The sequence below is a fragment of the Candoia aspera genome, chromosome 3 (assembly GCF_035149785.1).
Source record: "Candoia aspera isolate rCanAsp1 chromosome 3, rCanAsp1.hap2, whole genome shotgun sequence".
In the NCBI taxonomy this organism is placed as follows: Eukaryota; Metazoa; Chordata; class Lepidosauria; order Squamata; family Boidae; genus Candoia; species Candoia aspera.
The window spans coordinates 23,376,466-23,398,917 of record NC_086155.1 but is presented as its reverse complement, the minus strand read 5'-3'; the positions used below and the strand labels follow the sequence as shown (position 1 = coordinate 23,398,917).

General features: G+C 40.6%; 1 protein-coding gene across 1 annotated transcript; it reads left to right on the top strand.

The window, feature by feature from the left end:
- Nucleotides 1–1,347: 1,347 nt before the first annotated feature.
- Nucleotides 1,348–3,589, top strand: LOC134492961 (waprin-Enh1-like). The gene is made up of 2 exons (XM_063297155.1): nt 1,348–1,435; nt 3,459–3,589. The coding sequence occupies exons 1-2, from the start codon at nt 1,348–1,350 to the stop codon at nt 3,587–3,589; spliced, it is 219 nt and encodes a 72-aa protein (XP_063153225.1).
- The last annotated feature ends 18,863 nt before the right edge of the window (nt 3,590–22,452 follow it).

The following is a 22,452-nucleotide window of genomic DNA, read 5'->3' as shown; positions in this document are numbered from 1 at the left end:
GTTTCCAGGGAACCAGGACATCACCATTCAAACTCCTGATGAGGATAACGTTTATGATTTCAGCTTTGACACACTGATGGGAATTACCCTACCATCTTAATCCATGTATTTTTCCATATGGGTCTGTATGTGTATGAAAGAGACAGAGACAGAGAGAGAAGAGAGAAGAAAATGACTGAAGTGGTATTACCATCTCTCTTTGCCGTAGGTATCAAGCTGGTACTGGACTATTTTCTCTACCATCTTGCCTCCTACTCATGGCTTTCTCATTAATGTGAAGCAACTCCCTTATTTAAAAAAGATTTCAGAGACGGGAGTTTTGAAATCAGAAAAAAGAAGAGTAAGGCAGTTCATTATAAAATTATGTGTGTTGTGGAGAATTAGATAGAAAGACCCTCCCCCCTCCCCCAAGACCACTAGTATCATCTAATGAAGCTAAACTGTGGGAGATATACAGGTCAGTGAAAAGAAATTATGTGCAACATTGTATAGCACGTAGTTAAATTATTAGACTCTGTTTCACAAGATTTAGTGATGGCCTCCAATCTTGATTGTTCTATTTATTTTATTAAACTTAATTCCTACTTCTCCACCAGAAACAGCTTTCAAAGTAGCTAGAAGATGGCTTTAAATCAAGACTGACAACAGCATCCTGTTTCAACACTGACTATGGATCAGTTCTTCCACCGCACCAGAGAGTTATAGTATAATCAAACTTTGGTGTCACAGGACAGGGACTTGTCCTTCCTATCTCCACTTACCATCTTCTGCCTGAGGCAGCTGCTTCAGTTCATCCACTAGAAGGGATGTCCCTGATGAGATCATTGTAACTAGATTGCATGATGTACTTCTTTAGAAAATTGTTATCCTGTACCACTGAGCTAGGTTTCACCACAACCCACCACACCCTATGGCTGTTCTATAATCTTTCTTGGTAAGTATCAGCCCTAACTATCTCCAATTATTAGTTAGAATATAGGAAGTCCAGCATCCTTAACAAGGCAAGCCCTGCCCTTATACCATTCTCAGGGTGAGTGTGTTTTCTTCACGTGTTGGAAGATGCTATAATTAGGGTGTGGCTCACAAGAGTTGTTTGAAGTAAGGATGTTTATATCGAAGCATTTTAGATGTCACACCCTTTGGTTCTAGTTCTTGTGTGACAGAAGGGCATGTTGTCTATAAAGACAGTGTAAAGCAATTATTTCAGGTTTCTGGTTGCTCTTATGCAGTTGATATATCAAGCATGAGGAAGATGTGGAAAGGTGTAATCTTAAAGCTACCCACACATCTGTTTAAATACAAGTCTTATTCCAGTCTGAGAGTTCATATCTGACTTTTGAGGGCATCATGAAGACATTGACTGGCTTGCTTCTTGTGGGTCTTCTAGCCCTTTGGATAGGATTACCTTCTACCTCTTCTTCCAGGATTCCATTTGGTAAGCTATAAAATGGTTGGTAGAGGAATCTCTTTGACAGAGAAATCTGCAAAAAGGTCTGCAGGAAGCCAAGACCATTGTTAACTCTGTTTAAAACTAAAATCGGATCTACTATATTTTTGGTGGGTTTAAACTTAAATTCAGTTTATTTAAGTAGCTTTATAACTTGCTTTCCAAGGATGCTTAAAACGATTAATAGTAGAATATGGTAAACACAGTGCAGAGCAAGCTGAACATAATTGCAACAAATTATAATTGAAGCAAATAACCCTTCAGGCCGGCCAAATAAATTTAGGTGACTAGCTGAAAAAAGTGCTTAAAAGGTGGCAAGAAATACACAACATTTTCTTTTGTTTTCTTCCTCATATTAGTCAAATCAACACTTTGGTTCTCATGGTACTAATGGAAAAGATACTTAGGGCTCTTCTAGAGGGGAGCACAATTGCAATATTAAATTGAATCAAGCCCCCCGCTGATCAGATGATGGAGAACTTCACTGTGCAATGCCTGTGGCATCTTTCTGCTGCAGTCCTGAGGACCCCTATTTTGAAGCAGCAAAGGTTGCTGCACAAGCAGGAATGGTTACAATGTCGTCTTGCTTGGGGTGGCCATTAGAGGGAATGCTTTGCTCATCTTACCCCCCAGTTCCTATTGCCTGGTTTTGGTGAGAAGATGGCATAATTCTATAAAATGTTCCAGTACAGAATCAACATTCCAAGGGATGCGCCATTGTGGGAAGTAACTGAAAGTTTTTCAGTTTACTTTCTTTTTCTTTTCTTTTTATGGGGGGACAAATGAAACTCAGGAAAGCTAGGAGAGAGTCTGTTTATCTGGAAGTGCCTGTCAGTGTGTACATCAATTTATTCATTTACATTTCAGGTTGGACAACGAGTAATAAAGAAGGAGCAGTGCAATTATTACTAGCTGTATCTCCTAGGGCTTTTAGAAAAGAACAGGTACAAAAAGGGGGAATAAGTATAACGTATGTGTAAGCGAGCATAAAATAGGTCTTTTATTTATTTATTTATTAAATTTATGTCCCCACCCATCTCCCCTAATGAGGGACTCTGGGCGGTTTACAATATATGATGATACTGGTTATTAGTCAGGGGTTGAATTTGCTATAGGCCAGTACACTACAGTCAAAATCATTTTTTAAATGTTTGTAAGTGGTATTTGAATATTTTGCATTGTTTTTCTTTCGGCAGGAACTGGCATTTGTCCAGGAAACCCATTTCAGTGCGCTATACCTGGAATTGGTCATTGCAGGAGTGACTATGATTGCCCTCAGAGCCTAAGTTGCTGTAATTTCAGATGTAGCAGAAGTTGCAGATTCCCACCAGGTAATTTTAATTTTAATAAACAAGGACATTTCTCGCAACTCTGGGTTTCATTTCCTGTGCAAGCAGAGAAGCTGAGAACTCTGGCAGTGGGTATCTTAATATCAATGTCAGTCTAGTAGATTTAATTCTCTGATAAGATTTGCCTTTCAGAAGGGTACTGATGGGTGTGATGTGTAAGGATAATGCAACAAGACATTCAGTAAATTAGTTCTTGAAATCAGGAAGGAGAGTCATGCAGACCAAATGACCAGTGAGGATCTTTTCCAACTGTTCCTGAAACTTTGCAACAAGATAGAGGAGGGTAAACTTGAGACCTCAGGGTCACACATGTGACTTTTAGGGTCTACTGTGTGATGCCCTGCTCTTTTCTTTTTATGGAATCTGTCCAACAGGCCCTTGCATACTTATGTCTATTTTATAGATTCCATCAAGCAGCTTCAGATATGTTTCATCCCTGACACTGACAGTATGAGTCTGCTTTAATATGCTTCAAACTGGGCAGAAGCATCAAAATCATAAGATGTAACTGGAATTCTTCCCTTAAAGTGTGGACTTTCTACATGCCACCATGGCTTAGATAGACACCATAGGGCTGTACTATATTCAGAAGAATAATGAAAATATATTAATTGGTGCCTGACTAATGGTTAGCAACAATCCTGTCTCCCCACCTGTTTTAGTGCTTCCTTGGAGTTGCCCACGAAATCCATTCAAATGCACCATCCCAGGAATACATCGCTGTCGTTACGACTATGACTGCCCAGGAAGACAAAGGTGTTGCTACTATAATTGTAATAGGATCTGCAGATAAGGTATCATCATCAATGCCTTTCTCATGCATCATCTTGCTGTATGTCATTTGTTATCAGCACAGCCTAGAACCCTGGGAGATGAGCTTTATGTTAATTGCCACTAGACCAATCAAAAATACCTTCTGATTGATTTCAGATACTTTATTCTCTGGTGCTTTCTAAATGGCTGGACTCTCTCATTCAAATGGGACAATTGTGGAAATGTTCTTGACTATTACGCTTCACTAGAGGTCTTCCTTCAGAATGCCCTAGCGGATGCTGCACTGAGGAGGGGTTTGGACAAAATGACCATTATGGTCCCTTCCAATCCCACCGAAAGGATGATTCCCATCTTTTTAAAAAATGTCTTCTCCCATCAGACTTTTCTCAAAGCACATACCAATCCAGGCCCTAAATTGTTGTTTTTTCTGTAGAAGTTCCAGGGATTAAAAAATAAAACAACTGATTTTTTTTCCTTCTTAAACCCAATATTTTTAGCTCCCTGTATTTGGTTGTTGCAAATGTGTAAGAATTTAATTCAATTGGGTTTGGGGTATGATCTAAACAGAAATTGCATACTGTATGTTCCTAAGAATATTTGATCAGCATTGTTCTATTTTCATGATCAAGGGTGCTTTTCCATCTTTTCATTCCAGGCATCCTGTTGCCAGATATTAACAACATCCCTCAAACATGAATTCTAGGGTAGAATTCATCAGATCTTCTATCCTATGTTGCTGGAAAATGCTTTCATTTAGTTGAATGCTGATTTTTTTTTTTTTTTACTTTTATCCATCCAAGGTCCAGGCAGTAATTTGAAGCTGAACAGACTGAATCCAAAGGGAAAAAAAATATTTTTCTGAAATATATGTGATTCATTATGAAGTTTCCAATAGGGTTTTTTGTTTGCTTGTTTGGTTTTGCATAGGCCAGAATTTGACTTGGATGCCGAGAGATTGCTTTACACTGAATCAAAGTTACATATAAAGGCAATGTACTAAATAAATAGATCTTGGTTTGACTGCTTATGGAGAAGAAGACACAATTGCCAGCAAAATGCTTCTTTATATCATTCTTGAATTCCATTTAATGTAATTTGGTGGTTACAAATACATGTGCCCATATAACTGGTTATATATGTATGTATTTATTTATTTATTTAAAATATTTATATAGCTGCCCATCGTATATCAAACTCTGGGCAGCTTCCAACCAACAATTAAAACAATATCAATACATCATTAATACATCCATATATCTATTAAAACTGCAAACATTAAAACCTGGCACCAAAGTTGAACTTTCCCATGAAGTCCATCACTAAGTCCTCACATCATTCTCACCCTATCCCAGCACTTGGGGAAAAGCCAGGTCTTAAGTGATTTTTGGAAGGCTAGGAGGGTGGGGGCCTGCCGAACTTCAGGGGGAAGGGTGTTCCAAAAGGAAAGAGCTGCCACAGAAAAGGCATGCCTCCTAGATCCCATACAGTGGCATTGCTTAAGGGAAGGGACTTAGGAGTGTGCCCAGCCTATCTGATCTGATAGGATGGGTAGAAGTCCTTATGGAAAGGCAGTCCTGCAGATAACCTGGCCCTGTGCCATGTAGGGCTTTAAAGGTAGTAACCAGCACCTTGAATTGCACCCAGGAGGAAACTGGGAGCCAGTGCAGCTCGTGCAACAAAGGTATTACATGGGTAAACCTAGGGGCACCCATCACTGTACATGCTGCTGCATTCTGGACCAGTTGTAGCTTCTGGGTGGTCTTCAAGGGCAGCCCCATGTAGAGTGCTTTGCAGTAATCCAAATGGGAAGTGACCAAGATTTGAATGATCATGAGCAAGGCCTCCCAGTCCAGGAAGGAGTGCAGTTGGAGCACCAGACAAATTTGTGCAAAGGCCCCACTAGCCATGGATGCTACCTGCTCCTTGAGCAGGAGCCACGAGTCTAGGATGACTCCCAAATTGCAACCAGCTTGGTCTGGGGGAGTGCCACCTTGTCCAAAGTCAGAGGTGAAATATCACCTGGGCCTGGGGGGCTAAAAACCCAGAGCCACTCCGTCTTGTCAGGCTTGAGTCGAAGCCGGTTCCTCCCCATCCAGACCCTTACAGCCTCCAGGCACTTGGCCAGTGCTGCCACAGCATCACTGGTCTGACTAGGGGTGGAGTTATATATCTAGGTATCATTAGCATACTGATGATACCGCACCCCATAGCGACAGATGACCTCCCCCAGCAGTTTCATGTAGATGTTAAAAAGGACAGGTGAAAGGTTCAAGCCCTGAGGCACCCCACATTGTAGGGGCCTAGGGCTTGATCTCTCCTCCCTCACCAACACTGACTGGAACTGGCCATGGAGGAAAGAGGAGAACCACCATAACACAGCACCTCCCACTCCCAGCCTCTGAAGTTGGTCCAGAAGGATACCATGGTTGATGGTATCAAAAGCTGCTGAGAGCTCCAGGAGGGCCAGAATGGTTGCACCACCCCCATCTTGAGCCCTCCAAAGGTCAACAAGTGCAACCAATGCTGTTTCAGTGCCTTGCCCCAGCCTGAACCCAGACTGAAATGGGTCCAGATCCAAGGCCGTCTGTAGTTGTGTGCCAGCCACCCTCTCAACAACCTTTCCTAAAAAGGGAAGGTTGGAGACTGGGTGAAAGTTATCTAACAATGTTGGGTCCAAGGACGGCCTCTTGAGAAGGAGGCACACCACTGCCTCCTTCAAGGCAAGAGGTACCACCCCCTCCTCCAAAGAGGCATTAATCACTGCTTGGACCCAACCACATGCACTGCAAGGATCCTGTCCACTTCCTCAGGAGCAACCGACTCAAATTCCTCCCAGGTAACAAGGCTCAAACATGTCTCTATCACCTCCAAAGGATCTGCCCAGCCAGAGTCCAACTTGGAGCAAATTCGAGTGACTTTATCTGACAGATTCCAGATGGTTATGTTTTCCTGGGATTGAAATCTACCCTATAACCCTAAAAATATAGCATGATTCCCAGTTTATCCCCACAAAAGCACAACTCTGTGAGTTTAATCTCTGCAGCAGCAACTTTCCAATCATTTCAGAACTGATGCATATTTTATTTTCTTCTGCTATCTGTTTTTATTGTTATGAAACTGTGACCATGTCGACAAATTGCATTAAATAATAACTTGGTTTATTTGGCTTTGGTTTGGCATAGTGTATGAGGCTGGTAAACTGCAGATTGCAGTTATATGTGGATTCAACCTATTTGATAAAACCTGGCTAAAACAAACCATAGTTTTGTTTGTTGTATGAAACCATACTAAAAGCTTGTTGTTGTTGTTGTTAGTTGCCGTTGAGTTGTTTACGACTCATGGTGACCCTATGTATAAGAGAATGAAATGCTGTTTGGTCTTTCGCAAAGAACAGAAAAAAGCAGTTACAGTGAAACCTTGATTTAATGGACCCCTATTTAGCAGACTTTGGATGCAACAGACCAAATATCCATCCCACATCTCCCCAAAATAGCAAACAGGTCTATTTCAGAGATTACATTATTGTGATACAATTTACATCAATTGCATGATTATGCCAATGACATAAATTGTAAATGATATGAAGTGCATCATTTGCATAATGACATCATTAAGTGAATTATGTAAATCATTGCAGTGATATACTTTTGTATTTAACAGACAGCCAAGTCTGATGGACAACACTCCCCACAAATAGTCCTTTAAAATGGGATTTTACTCCATATACATAATGCAAAAAATGATATTGTAATTATATTATAGTTTGCCATATAACTTTGATGTTATAAATAATATAAGTTGGTTAATAAATGTGTTTGCAAGCTTGTGTTTTTCTGCAGTAGATTAACTTCTTCAGAGTCATAATACACTATTTTAATGGAAGATTTCAAAGATATGGTACTTCTTCTATAGTAAAAAACAGTGTGTGCTGTATAATTATATCGGCTAACAAAAATTCTGGTCAGGTTGAAGTCCCAGATTGCTTAATCTGAATAAGGAGAGTCCTCTTCTATGTTTTGGAAAACAGAAAAACAATGATACAAATATCAGTTCATAAGCACCACCACCAGATGGCAAAAGAAAGCCATTTAGACTGAGAACACCCTATTTTGAAAAAAGCTTCAGCTTGTTCTAGGTTTGAACAGAGATCAAATTTCCTTGAATAAAGTTCAAATGCAACAACTCCAATAAGGGGAAAGCATTAATTTCATCAATTTATTGCCCCTCAATCGTCAAAGCGGCTCCAAGTGCCTTAAAACAATATAGCAGAAATAGATTAAAATAGATATCCAACAGTAAAACAACACAATAATGGTTAAGAAAAAGACTCACACTAAGGAAACAACAATGTAGTTTTCTATGTAGCACAAACAAGATTACAAGCAAGGTCACAGACTGCCCCATCAGAGGACCTGCCAGATCTCTACTGTTTCCAAAAACACAATGGTGTCAGGGTCTTGCAGATGGCTGGGGGAATGCTGTGCCAGAGGACAGGGTCTACAGACAAAACACATCTCCTGGGTCCCATGACAATACTACTTCACCAATGGGATGTGGAGCATGCTGACCCTGACAAATGTAAAAGAACAGGCAGTCCCATAGGGATCTAAGCCTCAAGACAATTATGGCATAAATGAATATCCATTTCTGCATAATCCCTCCTATGTTTGGAAACAAAAGAAACCCACCAGGGATGTCAATAGGAGCCCAATACAGTGTTGCAGCACAGGCAGACAGCAATGAATCCATTCTACAAATATCTCCATTATATCATATTTAGGAAAGATGCATCCAAAAAATAGACTCTATCTATCTATCTATCTATCTATCTATCTATCTATCTATCTATCTATCTATCTATCTATCATATATCTATCTCAGCTGTGTACAAAAATGCTGAAGTATGGGGTATGGGTAGCTGCATTTTTTAAAAGAGATTTCAAAAATCACTAAATATTTGATAGGGCTGAATAATGTGTGAAATCCTGTGACATTACATGGATCAGTTGGGGACTAATATGTGCATCCCCTATTTCAAAAATGTTAAGCAAAGCCTTTTCTGTTCTGCCAAATCTGTTCACATCATTGTCTTAGAGCATCTTGGGTTGCACACTTGAATCTTCTTCACAATATAAAGATCTTAGCTAGCAACAACTATATTTCTAACCATTCCTACTAAATTTTGCCACTGAGAGATTATTCCTAAGGCTTTGTGGATCTTAGATGGTTGATTTGATGAAGCTTCAATAGTGTCACTTCATCAACATGGATCACCAAATCAATCTGAATCTGCTTTGATTTGGTTGTTTGGACGGTTTTCTGCCTAAGCACGCAAGCCCTTTACACATGCACAAAAGATCCTTTTATTATGGTGATATGAAAAATCAAGCCAAATTGCTCTATTCAACCACTCAATCTGATTTACTGAATTGGATCAAGGAATTTAATCAGGTTACTTCCATGCACTGGATCAAAGTGATATGATTTTCTGCGCCAATGTGACTGTTTGAAGGAGAAGGGAAGGCTTTGAACAGGCTCATCATTCCATCTCGTAGTTTTCCTTGCCTCCAGTAAATTCTGCTACTAGAGGTCAGAGGAAGCAAAAGATTGAACTGCTGTCGTGTCCTTTTCTACTATAATAGTCTTTCAACATTGTCTCCGGGGTCTAACCATGGAATGTGTGTGTGTGCGTGTAAAGTAAAAAAGGTGGTTGTGACTATGCAATAGAAGCCTTTCTCCTTTTTAATATGTGTTGCAAACACAGTGATAAAGAATATTTATTTATTACTATGATCTTGAACTGTTGGTCTTGTGCTTGACAGATCACTCCCATTTGATTTCACTCCCATTGTGAAGGAGCAAGAGAATATAAAATGGAACAGTTTCCTGCAACTTGGGGCCCAAATTTCAGTTCACCACTGCATAGTTATAGAACCCCCATGGCAGCAGCTGTGCAGCATTTTATGATCAGATGATGCCGTGTTATCACCTGATCAATCCCTAAGAAGTCGAAGAAGAAGGAGAAGAAGAGAGAAGTGCTTCCACACAGACATTTAAAAAAAAGAAGCCCAGCGAGGTTCATTATGACCTCCTCTCCACTCTGTTTTTTAATACATAGATTTTGTTTTTTCCCTGAAGAAGTGGTGATGAGAATAACCTTTGAAGATCATAAAAACCCCTTATGGATTTTTTTTCTTAATATGTAAGATAGGTATAAGGATTACATTTTACATGAATACATAAAACACGTACCAAAAATAAATTGGGAGAGTGGAAGAGACAGGAAGGAGAACAGGAATACTTCCATCACATGGTCCCATTTCTTAAGGACTAGTGATAGTCTTCAGAAGTTTGCAGAAGAAGAGAGGGGTCCTGTATCACTAGCTGCTCACCAGTCCTTTGTGACTAGATCAACTCAGCAAGCATAAACCCAGCAAGTATGTGGTTTTCCAAACCTTTGGTTCCCTTGAAGCTAGGGACTCAGATTTATTCAGAGAATAGGTATGGGAATGGGGGTGGGAATGGAATTGTTTTTACAAGGAGTCAGATCTTTTCCAAATGCAGGGAGCTTGATTTGTCATAACATTATAAGACTTTATTGTGCAAATATTCTGGCTGGGTCCACATGCAGGTAGAGGTTTCCTCTGGGAATGAACCATGTGATTTGGGCATACAAGCACAAGATTTCATATATATCTTACTGAAACAGGAAAAATGAAACACATATTGCTATTCAACAGGCCTGCAACTAGGGTCTGTGTCACCCGGGGGCAAACATGGATTCCACACCCATTTTGGGACTCCTCCAGCATGGCACCCAGGGCACATGCCCAGCTTGCCCCCCCCCCAGTTGCGGACCTGCTATTCAAGGTTCCATTCAGGCCACCATGGCCTCCCTCAGGTCATGCAGGTGAGTCATTTCTCTCCCAACTACTGCCAGCCAGTGTGCTTGTGGGACTTCTCACTGCTTTGGCCTACTGGCCTATACCCCGGCTGATGTTTTACCCCCTCTGGCAGTTTTTGCTGTGTTTAAACTTTCAATGGTATTTTCTACCAAAACTAAATTGGGAGGTGATGAAGCTCCAGTGAGACTCTGGGAGGTCTTTTCCCTCCAGTCATCTGGTGCCTGATCTGAGGAAGGAGACACAGGCTAGGTTCACTCAACATCCTTAACCAGGTAGGCTAAAGACCTAATGACTGGGTTTGCACAGTACACTTATATTTTAGTATTAGTTAGGTTTTTGTGAACCCGGCCTGTTTAGTAAATTTAGACTAGGACATTAAAAAAAAATCCAGGAGAAAAAAAATGGCAGACCAATTCCACAAGGCTGCCTAGAAATATGCATAGATGCAGTCACCAGGTTGACATCATCCAGGTCAGTGTTTCTCAACCTTGGCAACTTTAAGATGTGTGGACTTCAACTCCCAGAATTCAACTCCTAGTGGAATTCTGGGAGTTGAAGTCCACACATCTTAAAGTTGCCGGAGTTGAGAAGCTCTGATCCAAATCCTCCTTCAGAATGAAATGTTATAATCCATAATTGAAGAACCTGTAGAAGCAGCCACTTTCCTGGTGCTCCAAGCTGCAAAAGCTGAAAGAGCAGCACAAGCCAGTCAGTAAAGGTCAGGGTGCCATCCATGGAGGAGGAGAAAACAAAGAAGAGCAATGGTTGTTGGTCCACCTTGGGTATTAGGCAATCTTCTGCTGGCTTTGGCTGTGATCTGCCAAACGATCAACCATCCATTCGCTCTCTCCTTGCCTGGCAAAAAATCAGGAAGAATCTAATAGCAACTTTTCCAACTAACATGTTTTCTTAAAGGCATCATTTTTCATGAGCTGCAATTCACTTCATCAGTTCATGAAAGGATATACCTTTTAATAAAATTGTTGGAAAAGGTGCTACCAGACTTCTCCTGGCTTTTTGCCACCATAGGCTAATATGGCTCTCCTACAAATTGGCTCCCTTACTTCCATGAAACTCCATGTTGTTACCTGATCCCACAATTTTATTTTCCAGCATTGCTGGAGGGGCAAGAGGCAGAAGGGAATCACAGCTCCTCCCAATGCTTAGCTGTCATGTTCATTATTTCAATGTGCCTGGTACATCGTAACGCTTCACATGCCATTTCTGCAGAGGGGGCTTGTTCTCAGGAGCGGGTGGATGATTCCACTCTGCTGAGGTGTTATCTCTTGGCTGCGATGTTGGAATGTGTTTGGGTTAGGTCATGGTTTCAAGGTTGCTTTCCCAGGCTGAGGCTAACGGTTTTCAGCACCTGGGACGGGGTGGGTGCTAGGGGTGGCCGAGGGAGGGGTTATTCTCAAGCAAGGGGATTTAGTTTGTATTTTCGCACGCTTTTGCTCATTCTCAGCTTTCTCTGTATTTGCCATAATTTCCTCAATAAATCAGATTTCATTTAAGTAACCTCTTGTGAGTCTGAGTGCTTGGGGTAGGCAACCATTACATTAGCTTAGATAGGAAGCACCAACCTGCCAACACCAATTTGCCTCTCAGCATCATTTGGAGGGAGTCTTTAGTTTATATCTAGCTTTATATGGATGCTATTGGGACAAAACAAAAACAGTGCTAGCTTTTTCCATAAAAGAGGAGTAATTTTATTCTTTAATCACAGGATTTTTTTCCCTTTACAAAGGGTTATTGATCTTCTGACAGATGGACAGTCCCATGTAACGTAACGTAACGTAACGTAACGAAATGATATATTGGCAGAATTGACCTTTCAGCCTCTCTCTTACCTGAAAGGTCAATTCTGCCAATCTAATCTTACTGTAATTCCAAGCGTTTAGCCAAAATCCTTCTTCTTGTAATTTAAGACTCTTGACAATAGTCCTGCCTTTTGGGGCAGTGGAAGATACGTATGTCTTTGCCTTCCTTTGTATGACATCCCTTTTAGTTTTTGGAGATGCCTTCATATATTATCCACTGCATAAATCATCTTACTGAGCAAAGGCAGTGGAGCTGACACAATGATTTCCTCATATCATCTTAACATGGCAGTCAAGATCTAATTTGTGGAGTGTTGGTGAGCGGAATGAGGGCACATTGCCCTCTCTTGTGGGCTCACATTGCCCTCTCTTGTGGTGTCTGGGTACACCAGCTTTCCACTGGGAGAAACCAGACTGCATTTGTCTGCTCTAGAGGCAGCCCAGACTCCCACAGCCAACTTGCTTTTCAAGCCCCATGTTGATTGGTTCCTCCAACTGGACCTTGCATCAGCCTGTAGGAGATGAGAATTGCCATGGTTGAGAAGTAGAATGTGAAAGGTAACGGACAAGATATTGCTAATGGCTTGAAAGTGAAATGAGCTTACCACATTATAGTTCTAAGAAACGGTCAGTTAACCACAAACTGATAAGAGACCTAATTAGAAAAGAAAGCCACTTGGTGTCTCCATGCCTCAAAGCCAAGCCAAGCTAATAGATTGTATATCTCAGCTTGCTGGAGACGATATACATCATGGCTGAAATTTCTAGGATCATCTGGCACACACAGGATTCCACTCTCCTAGTTATCTTGTTCAGCAACATCACCTTCCTTCCTGAAGGTACAGCTAGGCCAGGGCCAGTTGGCATCATTTGGGCACTTGAGGTAGGGGTACAAATGTCCCCTTGCCTGGGTGAAAATGTGTCAGCCTTCCCAGGTAGACCAGATGGGAAACACAACCAGATGAACTAATTCTACTTTATTGTAAGGCTACATTAACAGAATCTTGCAAGTCTGAAGGTACATCACCTGAGAAGCTAGGGACGGTCCCTTCTAAGCCTCTTTCTCACCCATTATGTAGCTGCAGACGATGCCCTCTCTTATCTGACCATTCCCTATGCAGCATTTCTTTGCCCCATCTCTCAAGGTCTTTCTCTCATTCCATTACAAATTGCACTGTCTTTGACATGGTCAGTCATGCTGTTTAAACTTTCTTGAAGGTAGATGACAAATTTTTCTCTATGCCTGATGTCATTTCTGCACTAGTAAGTTATGGCAAGCTACCAGAGCACCGTGCCTTCAAGACGGGGGAACTTCTCAAAGCTACTGGATGGGATGAGGCATGTGCTCCCACCCATTAGAAATTGCCAGCCCTGCAACTCCAAGGGAATGGCTGCAAAATTACCTTCACCGCAGGAGCAGGAACAGAGGGAATTACTATCTCATCTTCCCAAACCCTGACAATATGCAATCTCAGATCAGTGTGGCTCCACGTGTGAAAGGGCCTTAATTCAGTCTCAGGCGAAGATGTTGTGAATGCAGGAAGCATTCAGTGAGGCTATAGAGAGATGTGTAAGGAAAAAAGCAGGAGTTAAACATCACAGTAGGACTATGAAAGAAATTGGAACATGGCCTGAGAGTGAGATAGAAAACCTCAGCAGGAAGGAGAATTCAACTGCCTTGTTTTCTTGCTTCTTTTGGCAATAGAAGATAGCTTCCAAGAAATTGGAGATTTTGGAACAATTTTAAATAGAAGGAATCTGATGGGGCTTAAAGATATGGAAGGGTGAATATATTCTACACTATGCCAGAATATTGCAGTTACTAATCTAGCCACCAGTTGAAGCCCTGGCCTCTGTTTCCACACAACATGTACAAAGCAATTGCTTAAGTTTGCGGGGAGCATATAAACCTCTTTGGCAAAACTATCTATTGCAGTTTGGTGCAACTGTAGTCCTAACCACATTTCTGTTTATATACTGCTTTTGCTCAGTTATAGTTCTTGATTATTCTTAATATTTTGCTGAATCTTGAGGACAACATGAAGCTGCTCACCACCTTGCTCCTTGTGGGACTTCTAGCTCTTTGGACAGGATTCTCCTCTGCAGCCGGTAGCGACTTCCCAGAAGGTGAGACATAAAAGCAGCAGTTTGGTGAAGAGAGAGGATGGAGGGAAAGAGCAGGAAGCCTCATTAAGTTTCATGCCTGCATCTTAATTTAGAACTCGTCTATTTTCTGTAGCTGACTGAAAATTAATTTATGCACTGTTTTCTTTATTACAGTTATTGTTATCATAGAAAATCTGATAACATATTTTAATCTGTAATGCAGTTTCAGAAATATAATACACAAATGTTCATTTTTTATTGGAGATGCTCTTAATATAATGTACTGTAGTCCTTATATTCTTCAACCAATCTGTAGACCTTGAGAGTTTTTCCATATATCTATTTGTCCAATATAATTTGTTTTAAGTCATGTCAGACCAATTCAAGGTTATGCCAGGGATTTCAAACTCAATGTACTCCATGCTACAGATATCAGCTTCATCTCTATATGGCAACATTTTCAAATACAATCTTTATTTCCTCCAATAAGCCTGAAGATGCACATATCCAGGATCAATCGATATGTACCTTAATTTTACAACACTTGAAAGGAATTAGATAGGAATGATAATGAATTCTAAAGCTGAGCTTGATTACTTAACCAATTCCCCATTGGTTCTTGTGAGCACCTTTTTTACATATACCGCACTGCAGGCCTTTGAAGTGGGAGAAAATTACAATTTAGTTCATTTTGTTTACATTTGTAGGTTCTATGCAGGCGAAGAGGGAATGAAGAACAGGCTGTGCTGCTGAACAGTCATGACTAACTGGCTGCATTCATATAAGCTGCTGAACCATAAAGTAACAAGCCACATTTAGCCAGGGTTAGCAAGAGATCATGCCATTCAACCACTCTCCCTCTGCATATCTTTAACATAGCTTTAAATGGAGTATGCAGTTGGAAGCCAGAGAAAGTCAGTGGACTGAATTGGCCTTTGAAACTAAGAGAGAGTTGTGGACTTGTGAAAAGGCCAAAAAAAATTAGGACCAAATATGTGCTCATATTCAAAAGACACATAAAGTGGACTTACAAAAAAACAACAACCCCAGAACTCTTTCTCTTGGTTCTGATGGAGAAGCAGCTCGAGAAACAACATGGGACTTTACTTTTATATATGATTACGGCAGCAAGAATTTTATATGCAAGAATTTTGGCCTTTTCACAAGTCCACAACTCTCTCTTAGTTTCAAAGGCCAATTCTGTCCACTGACTTTCTCTGGCTTCCAACTGCATACTCCATTTAAAGCTATGTTAAAGATATGCAGAGGGAGAGTGGTTGAATGGCATGAAGATGGAAAGATCCACAAATACCTACAGTGGAAGACTGGATTTTCAATTGATGGAGCTGGCCAAATGGCCAAGTTAACAGCACTGATAAGAGAAAATACTGTTTCTGGATTTGTTTTTACTTGGCAACCACTTTTAGACTACTTGCTTGTGTCAGAAAAAAAATGAAGTTTTGATTTTGCGTTTTAATGATTAAATGGTTTGATTTGATAGAAATAATGTTACTAAGGTTACTAATGGTAAGAGATTATATCTGTAAATGTATTCATATCTGCACTGGAGAAGGTCGGAAGTCACTTTCTGTTTCTGTTCTCTCTCTGCTCCTCATTTTTATAGTTTTTCTTTAGTTCTGTAGTCTATCTGTTCTATATTCTATATTTTGTATTTTAATTATATTCTGAAAATTAATATATTTAAAATATTTTTTTAAATTTCTTTAAAAAAAGAAACTAAGAGTTAGGAATTCTACAGAGGACGTGTTGAACAATATCTGTGAGGGACTTTCCAGCTGCTCAGTGCTGACTGTGGCTGAGATATGAGTGGAGAATCCCTCCTTAGTATCAAACAGCAAGACTGCATTCTAAATAAAAACAAGGAAGTATTCAGTGAGTAAGGAAGTGGTTGTATCACCACAGAACTCTGAAAGAAGGAATTCTTCAGAGTTTCCCTTCTCAGAGGCGTAGGTCTAGCAGTGGACAGAAATCCTTTCTGAGGTCACTCTGAGAGTCTGGGACAAACTCAGAAGATAATTAATTCACTTCTTTGTTAGTCTCCAGGAAAATGAGTACAGCTCTTCTTTTCAACAATCTTTGGTAGTCATTTTGCTGCTGAAAACTGCAGTTTCTGGCTGCTAATTACATGTGTACTGAATATATTATATTTTAATTAATTAATCATTCCATTACCTTTTTTTTTATTGTGCTATCCTCTGCTGTTGTCAGAATATCCAGCTTCAAAGAAGCCGGGGGTGTGCCCAATAAATGTTTGCAGATGCATTTGGCCTGAACCTAATAGGTGCCAGAGAGATCATCAATGTGCAGGAAACAAGAAATGCTGTTTCTATTGTTGCTCAAAGCAGTGTGTGAACCCAGCGTAAGAAGTTCCGGGACTCAGGTATTACTTTATTTGCATTTTCCTCTCAAGCACATACTGGGTTCCAGGCTAGTGTGTTCATGTTCTTAGTCAACAAGGAAATATCTTCCACGGTCCCTTCAGTTTTGTCCTTTAGCCTAATCTTCCCCATCTTGGCATCCTATGCATCATCCTCTGCCAAGCAATGTCAGCTCGTGTGGGCATCAGGTGCTTGGAAACAGCAGCTTCTAGTTGCATATTACTTTCAGCTCCCCACATTCTTTCCTTTCCTTCTCTGGTCAATGCAGATACTGCTTTCACCTTGCCTGCCTCTGATTCCCCCTGCTATAGTGAGAAAGATAGATGCTCATGTAGCTACTTCTGGATTGTTTTTTATTTAAGTTTAACATGTAATTTGTAATCTGTAACAGGCTTCCCAGTTGGTTTGACAGCTCCATATACTGAGTGATTTTACAGTACCTTTCTGATTCCTTCATCAGCATCAGAATGCCTCCTAAGAAGAGATGAAAACATCAAGATGTCTGCCACATTGCCATTATATAACCTCTACTCCTTGTTGTTTCAAGAGACCCTTCCTTCCTTCCTTCCTTCCTTCCTTCCTTCCTTCCTTCCTTCCTTCCTTCCTTCCTTCCTTCCTTCCTTCCTTCCTTTTTTGAGTTGCTATAGCTGATTATAATTTGTTTAAATGGATAATGAAAAATGCAGACAAATATGTAGGTTATTCATTGTAATGGAAATTGTTCTTTATCATAAATAAAATTACTTTCTGAAATTTCACTTTTCAATTCTTCCTTTATTCACCTGCAGAATGCCATCTTGATCAACTGGAATAGACGATTGAAAAAGTTGAGCACTGGAAAAAAAAGTGCTTTAAGAGTCATATTATAAGTAGAAAATACCATACCCTCAATTCCTAACCCTTATAGAAGTCCTGAGCTATACTAGGACTGATAGTATCAAAGTCCCTAAGAGATCTAATAGGGCAAGGAGAGCTGAACTCCAACCATCTAAGTCACAACTGTGGTCATCCACAACATCAACCGCACACGCTTCCATCCCAAGCTTCAGTTTGAACCCTGGCTGAAAGGGATCTAAATCACTCATCTCAACTCTCCTTTCAGTCAGCTCTTCTCCAGGTTAGATGATCCTGTTTCTCTTCGAATCACACTTATTTTCCAAACCCCATATCATCTCCTGTGGTCCTCCTCAGGACCAGGAAGGTTTGTTTATATCCTTTGGAAAGGTTGTGATATTCCAGACTGGACAGAGTTTGGGAATTCTGGGTATTATTACCAGAAAAAATATGGGAAATATTAACCACAAGGAGTGTGGCCAGATCCTTACTATGTTGATTGGCTCCTCCAACTTGACCTTGTGTTAAGATGTAGGAGAGAGGAATTTCCTTGGTTGAGATGTTGAATGTGAAAGGTAACGGACAGGGTATTGCTAATGGCTTGAAAATGAAATGAGTTAACCACATTATAGTTCTAAGAAACTGTCAGTTAACCACAAACTGACAAGAGACCTAATTAGAAAAGAAAGCCACTTGGTGTCTCCATGCCCCAAAGCCAAGCCAAGCTAATAGATTGTATATCTCAGCTTGCTGGAGACGATATACATCATGGCTGAAATTTCTAGGATCATCTGGCACACACAGGATTCCACTCTCCTAGTTATCTTGTTCAGCAACATCACCTTCCTTCCTGAAGGTACAGCTGGGCCAGGGCCAGTTGGCATCATTTGGGCACTTGAGGTAGGGGTACAAATGTCCCCTTGCCTCAGTCAAAACCTTGAAAGGTCTCAATCCTGCCTTCATTGGAGGGTTGTTCATAGGGTATGGTCAAAAAAGTTAAGATGATGGCCATTACAGTGCAATCAAAGCTCACTCCCGCCACCCCTGTTTTTGGCAGGGAAGCTATTCTGTTAAAAAGCAAAAAGATTACTAGCATTCTTATAACTTGGAATGTAAAGAAATATAGACCTAACCTGCACCAATATCTATGAAATGCTTCAACCTATACTAATCATCTAGCTTGTTCTCCCAATGAACTCATTTGTTCTTTCAGGATGTGCTTCTATTTTGTTACAGAAAAAAGGAGGAGGTTATATCTGGCTTTTCCACACTGAAGTTCTTAGGTGCTTATATCCCATCTATTAAACATGCTGGAAATGAAGCTGGGTTAAAAAATATTTTTCTGGATTTCACTTGTGCCCTCTAGTTTGGCCACATTGATAGTAGTTAACATGGACTCCAGTGTGTGGATTCCCCTGCTTTTTAACTACCCCACTGAGGTCATCAATGGATGGGCCAATGGCTTCCATTCTTTGGGCATGGTAACAATTTTATGGTTCTGTCACTTGGTTTAGGAGAGGAAACTTGGTTAAACTCTGAAAAAGCACAACTACTTCTCAGACTGTTAAAATAATACTCCAGAATTAGGAATGAATGGGAAAATCTTTTGCATCAAAGAAAGTTTGGATTACTTTTTGGACTAGTGAAACCCTGGAACATTTTTAAAAGGGACTCACCAGTGGATGAGTGAAAAACTGAGCATTTTCTTTTACAAATTCACTGGAGGAATAGTGAAATAGTGAACTTTTCTTACTTTTTTATTAGATGAAATTAACAGTGTGGCTGCCAAAGGGTAGCAGGGACAGTGGGGAGATGTACCACATTCAGTCAGTCTTTTAGAAAATAGGTTTGGATTTAAAAGCAGATTTTTGATTCAAACAGAAATGAAATATCCTATCACATTTTCATTAGTTATATGAAGGATCTTATATCTTCCTTGGTTACAAGGTGGGTGAGAGATATATGTGAGAATCGTGTCTTTCATCCTAGTATAATCTCTTTGTTGATCTCTAGCCTAAGCTGGCTTTCCATGCTTAAAATGAATAGTGTTTCTGATTGGGAAGCCCAAGAGCCTGGGAGACTCCAGAGCAGAAGCAAGAGATGTGTAATGGCAGAAAACAAATCACAGCACCTCCCACTGATAGCAGAAACAGTTGGAAGAAAATCTGAAGTACCCTGAGAGTAATGTTGACATTGAAAAACACAAGCTTTCAGGAAATGGGAAGACAATCTATACCGGAACACTGCATTGGCTAAATTGCTCACTAGTTCCAGCAATATGGTTCTCTTCCAGCACAATATGTGGTCAGTGAAGATGGGAACAAAGCAATTATCTAAATGGGGTGGGGGGGAGGGCGGTATCCAAATGTCAAAACCCATTTTGTCAAATGATTCCTTGTCATCAAAAGATGCAACTCTGTTTCTGATATCTAGAAGTGTACATAGGAGCCTAGTGTTTTGTCAATCTGGTTTTTGCTTCCTTTCAAAGCTGACAAGAGTTCCACCAGTTTTCCATTCCAGTTCAAATGATAGGAAGAATGGTAAAACTTTGCTTGCTCTCTCCTCTCCTCTCCTCTCCTCTCCTCTCCTCTCCTCTCCTCTCCTCTCCTCTCCTCTCCTCTCTTCTCCTTCTATCCAGCAGTTGATGCCCAAGGTGGGAAGGTTATCAAATATGAGGGGGAGTCAAGAAAGGGGTGTGTGCAGTATGCGTTAGCTAAAGGCTATCTACTATCCAGTCACATGTCATTCAACAGCTCTTATACTTTGATAAGCACAGTCTGGGAGAATTACAAATAACAAACTTTTCTCTGGCAAAGTTTTCTCACAGGAAAGAAGAGCTGTTGTGGTGGTAGGGGGAGGGAGAAGAGGAAGAATTCTGGTGAAGAATGTGGGATGATTCCCAAACCAAAGTGGGTGTCATGGTTGCTGTTCCAATGTTCCTGTGAACATCGTAACCAGTCCCCAGGCCATGCTGGTGCTGACACGTGTTACTGTTCGGGAGGGCGCTGCTCTTGTTCTTTGTACCAGGCACTGATGTAGAGACTTTGGAATGTCTATCTGGGTTATCTCGTCTGTTCAAGGACAGTTTCCCAAGGACCAGCAGGAACCGTTAAGAACACCTGCAGGCTGCAGGGAGTGGACTCTTTCTGACTCTGGGGGGAGGGATTGGAACTGTCTAAGCTTTAATTGTTTGAAAGACCTGCATTTTTGCCATTCTCAGCTTTGCTTTTGAACTTGCATACTATCCAGTAATAAATCAGATATCCATAAGCTTCTTGTGTGAGTCTGGTTGGAAACTTGGGTAGGCGTTCATCACAGTGGGGTAGACAGCATTGGCTGTTGCAGATTTATACTGTATGTTCCAGAAGAAGCAAGACACCTGAACTGATCCTTGGTTGGATCCAGAGAAGGCTACCACAAAGGGAAGATGGGCAGTGAAGGACATGTCGTCTCTGCACAGATAGTCTCTGGGGGATGCTAAAGATAGAAGACAACATCCTTCCAATGTGTGAGAGAAGGCCAGCCAGCATAATTAATACCTTTGCTTAAGTCTAAGTGGGAAGGTGGTTGCAGTATAAACTATGCATGCAAATAGCTGCAGGTTTAAGTACCTGCACATTAAGTAGAGAAATAGCCTAATATCACGGGCACAAGCAGCAATAAATCACTGCCACATTCCTATCTCTTTACCAGAAGCAAGAAGGGGAGGATGGAAAAAGGCTTTAATTGAATACTGCATAGCAAGCTCAACTGAAAATGAAACTAAAAACTTACCTTCTCTGTTAATAAACAGGAAAAGAAATTCACAAGGAAGTATGTGTGTGTTGTGCATTGAATCATTTTCTGGGAATCCAAAGTCCTTATGACAAGGGGCTCATATGAAAGGTCTACTGATGGAAACCACATGTTATCTAAGATCCACTCAGGGAAAGAAAAAATGTTGGTGTTGTCTTCCTGGCATGGATTTGGGATAAAGAAGCAGAGGAATGTGCCAATCAGGGGCAGTGGTAAGCATAGTCCAGACAGAATTCTGTCATCACCATGGTCAAACAGAGGAAGGGGTTGAAATGCAGAAAGGGATTTTTAAAGCTGGCTTCACTAACAATCATTTTATTCACAGGAGACAAGCATGTTAAGGCTGCAGTGCAGAAAAAGCCCTATACTGAAATATCAGTCCAGTGGTTCTAGCACAGGCAATCTCTAAAGAGAGGCACAAAGCAATTTTGAAAACAAAAAGCAACCAGACTGGCTTTGCAATGCAGTTAACTACAATTAAATAACGCAGATGTTGAAAAAAGATATATTCTCTCAGCTCAGCCCTATCATGGGTTTATTTAAATGCCAACCTTGATTGTACTTGAATCATACTTGATTCTTGAAGACATTATGATCTCCTTGTTGGGCTTCTAGTGCTTTGAATAGAACTGTGTTGGATGTGGCAGTCATATTCAGCTATGTGAGACATGAAACTCCATCAGATTGAAGAGGCATTAAAGTGGCTGTAAAAGAATGCAGAGATAACCGTGATGAAGGAATGGATGAGCTATTAAGGGAGGGAAAATTACAGGTTGTTCTGGGAATGGGGAAAGTGGGAGAAAGGAACTCAAAATAATCCTGCCTTGATTCTACCTGGTACAAGAGGGGGCAAAGAGAAACTCTGACAGGCTTTCAAGATTCTATTATTATATCCTACAACAATAAAGTAGCATTTCAGGAATCCTTGTGGTAACTGCTTCCTTTTTTGAATTATATTTTTTGAAAATGTTCACATAACCATAACAAGCCAAAAGAAAAACAGAAAAGGAAAAGACAACCAAA

Excerpts from the sequence above, each read along its gene's own strand:
- LOC134492961 (XM_063297155.1), top strand. The coding sequence starts at position 1,348 with ATGAAGACATTGACTGGCTTGCTTCTTGTGGGTCTTCTAGCCCTTTGG. Across the intron at positions 1,436-3,458 it reads TTCTTCCAGGATTCCATTTG|TGCTTCCTTGGAGTTGCCCA; the intron begins GTAAGCTATAAA and ends CACCTGTTTTAG.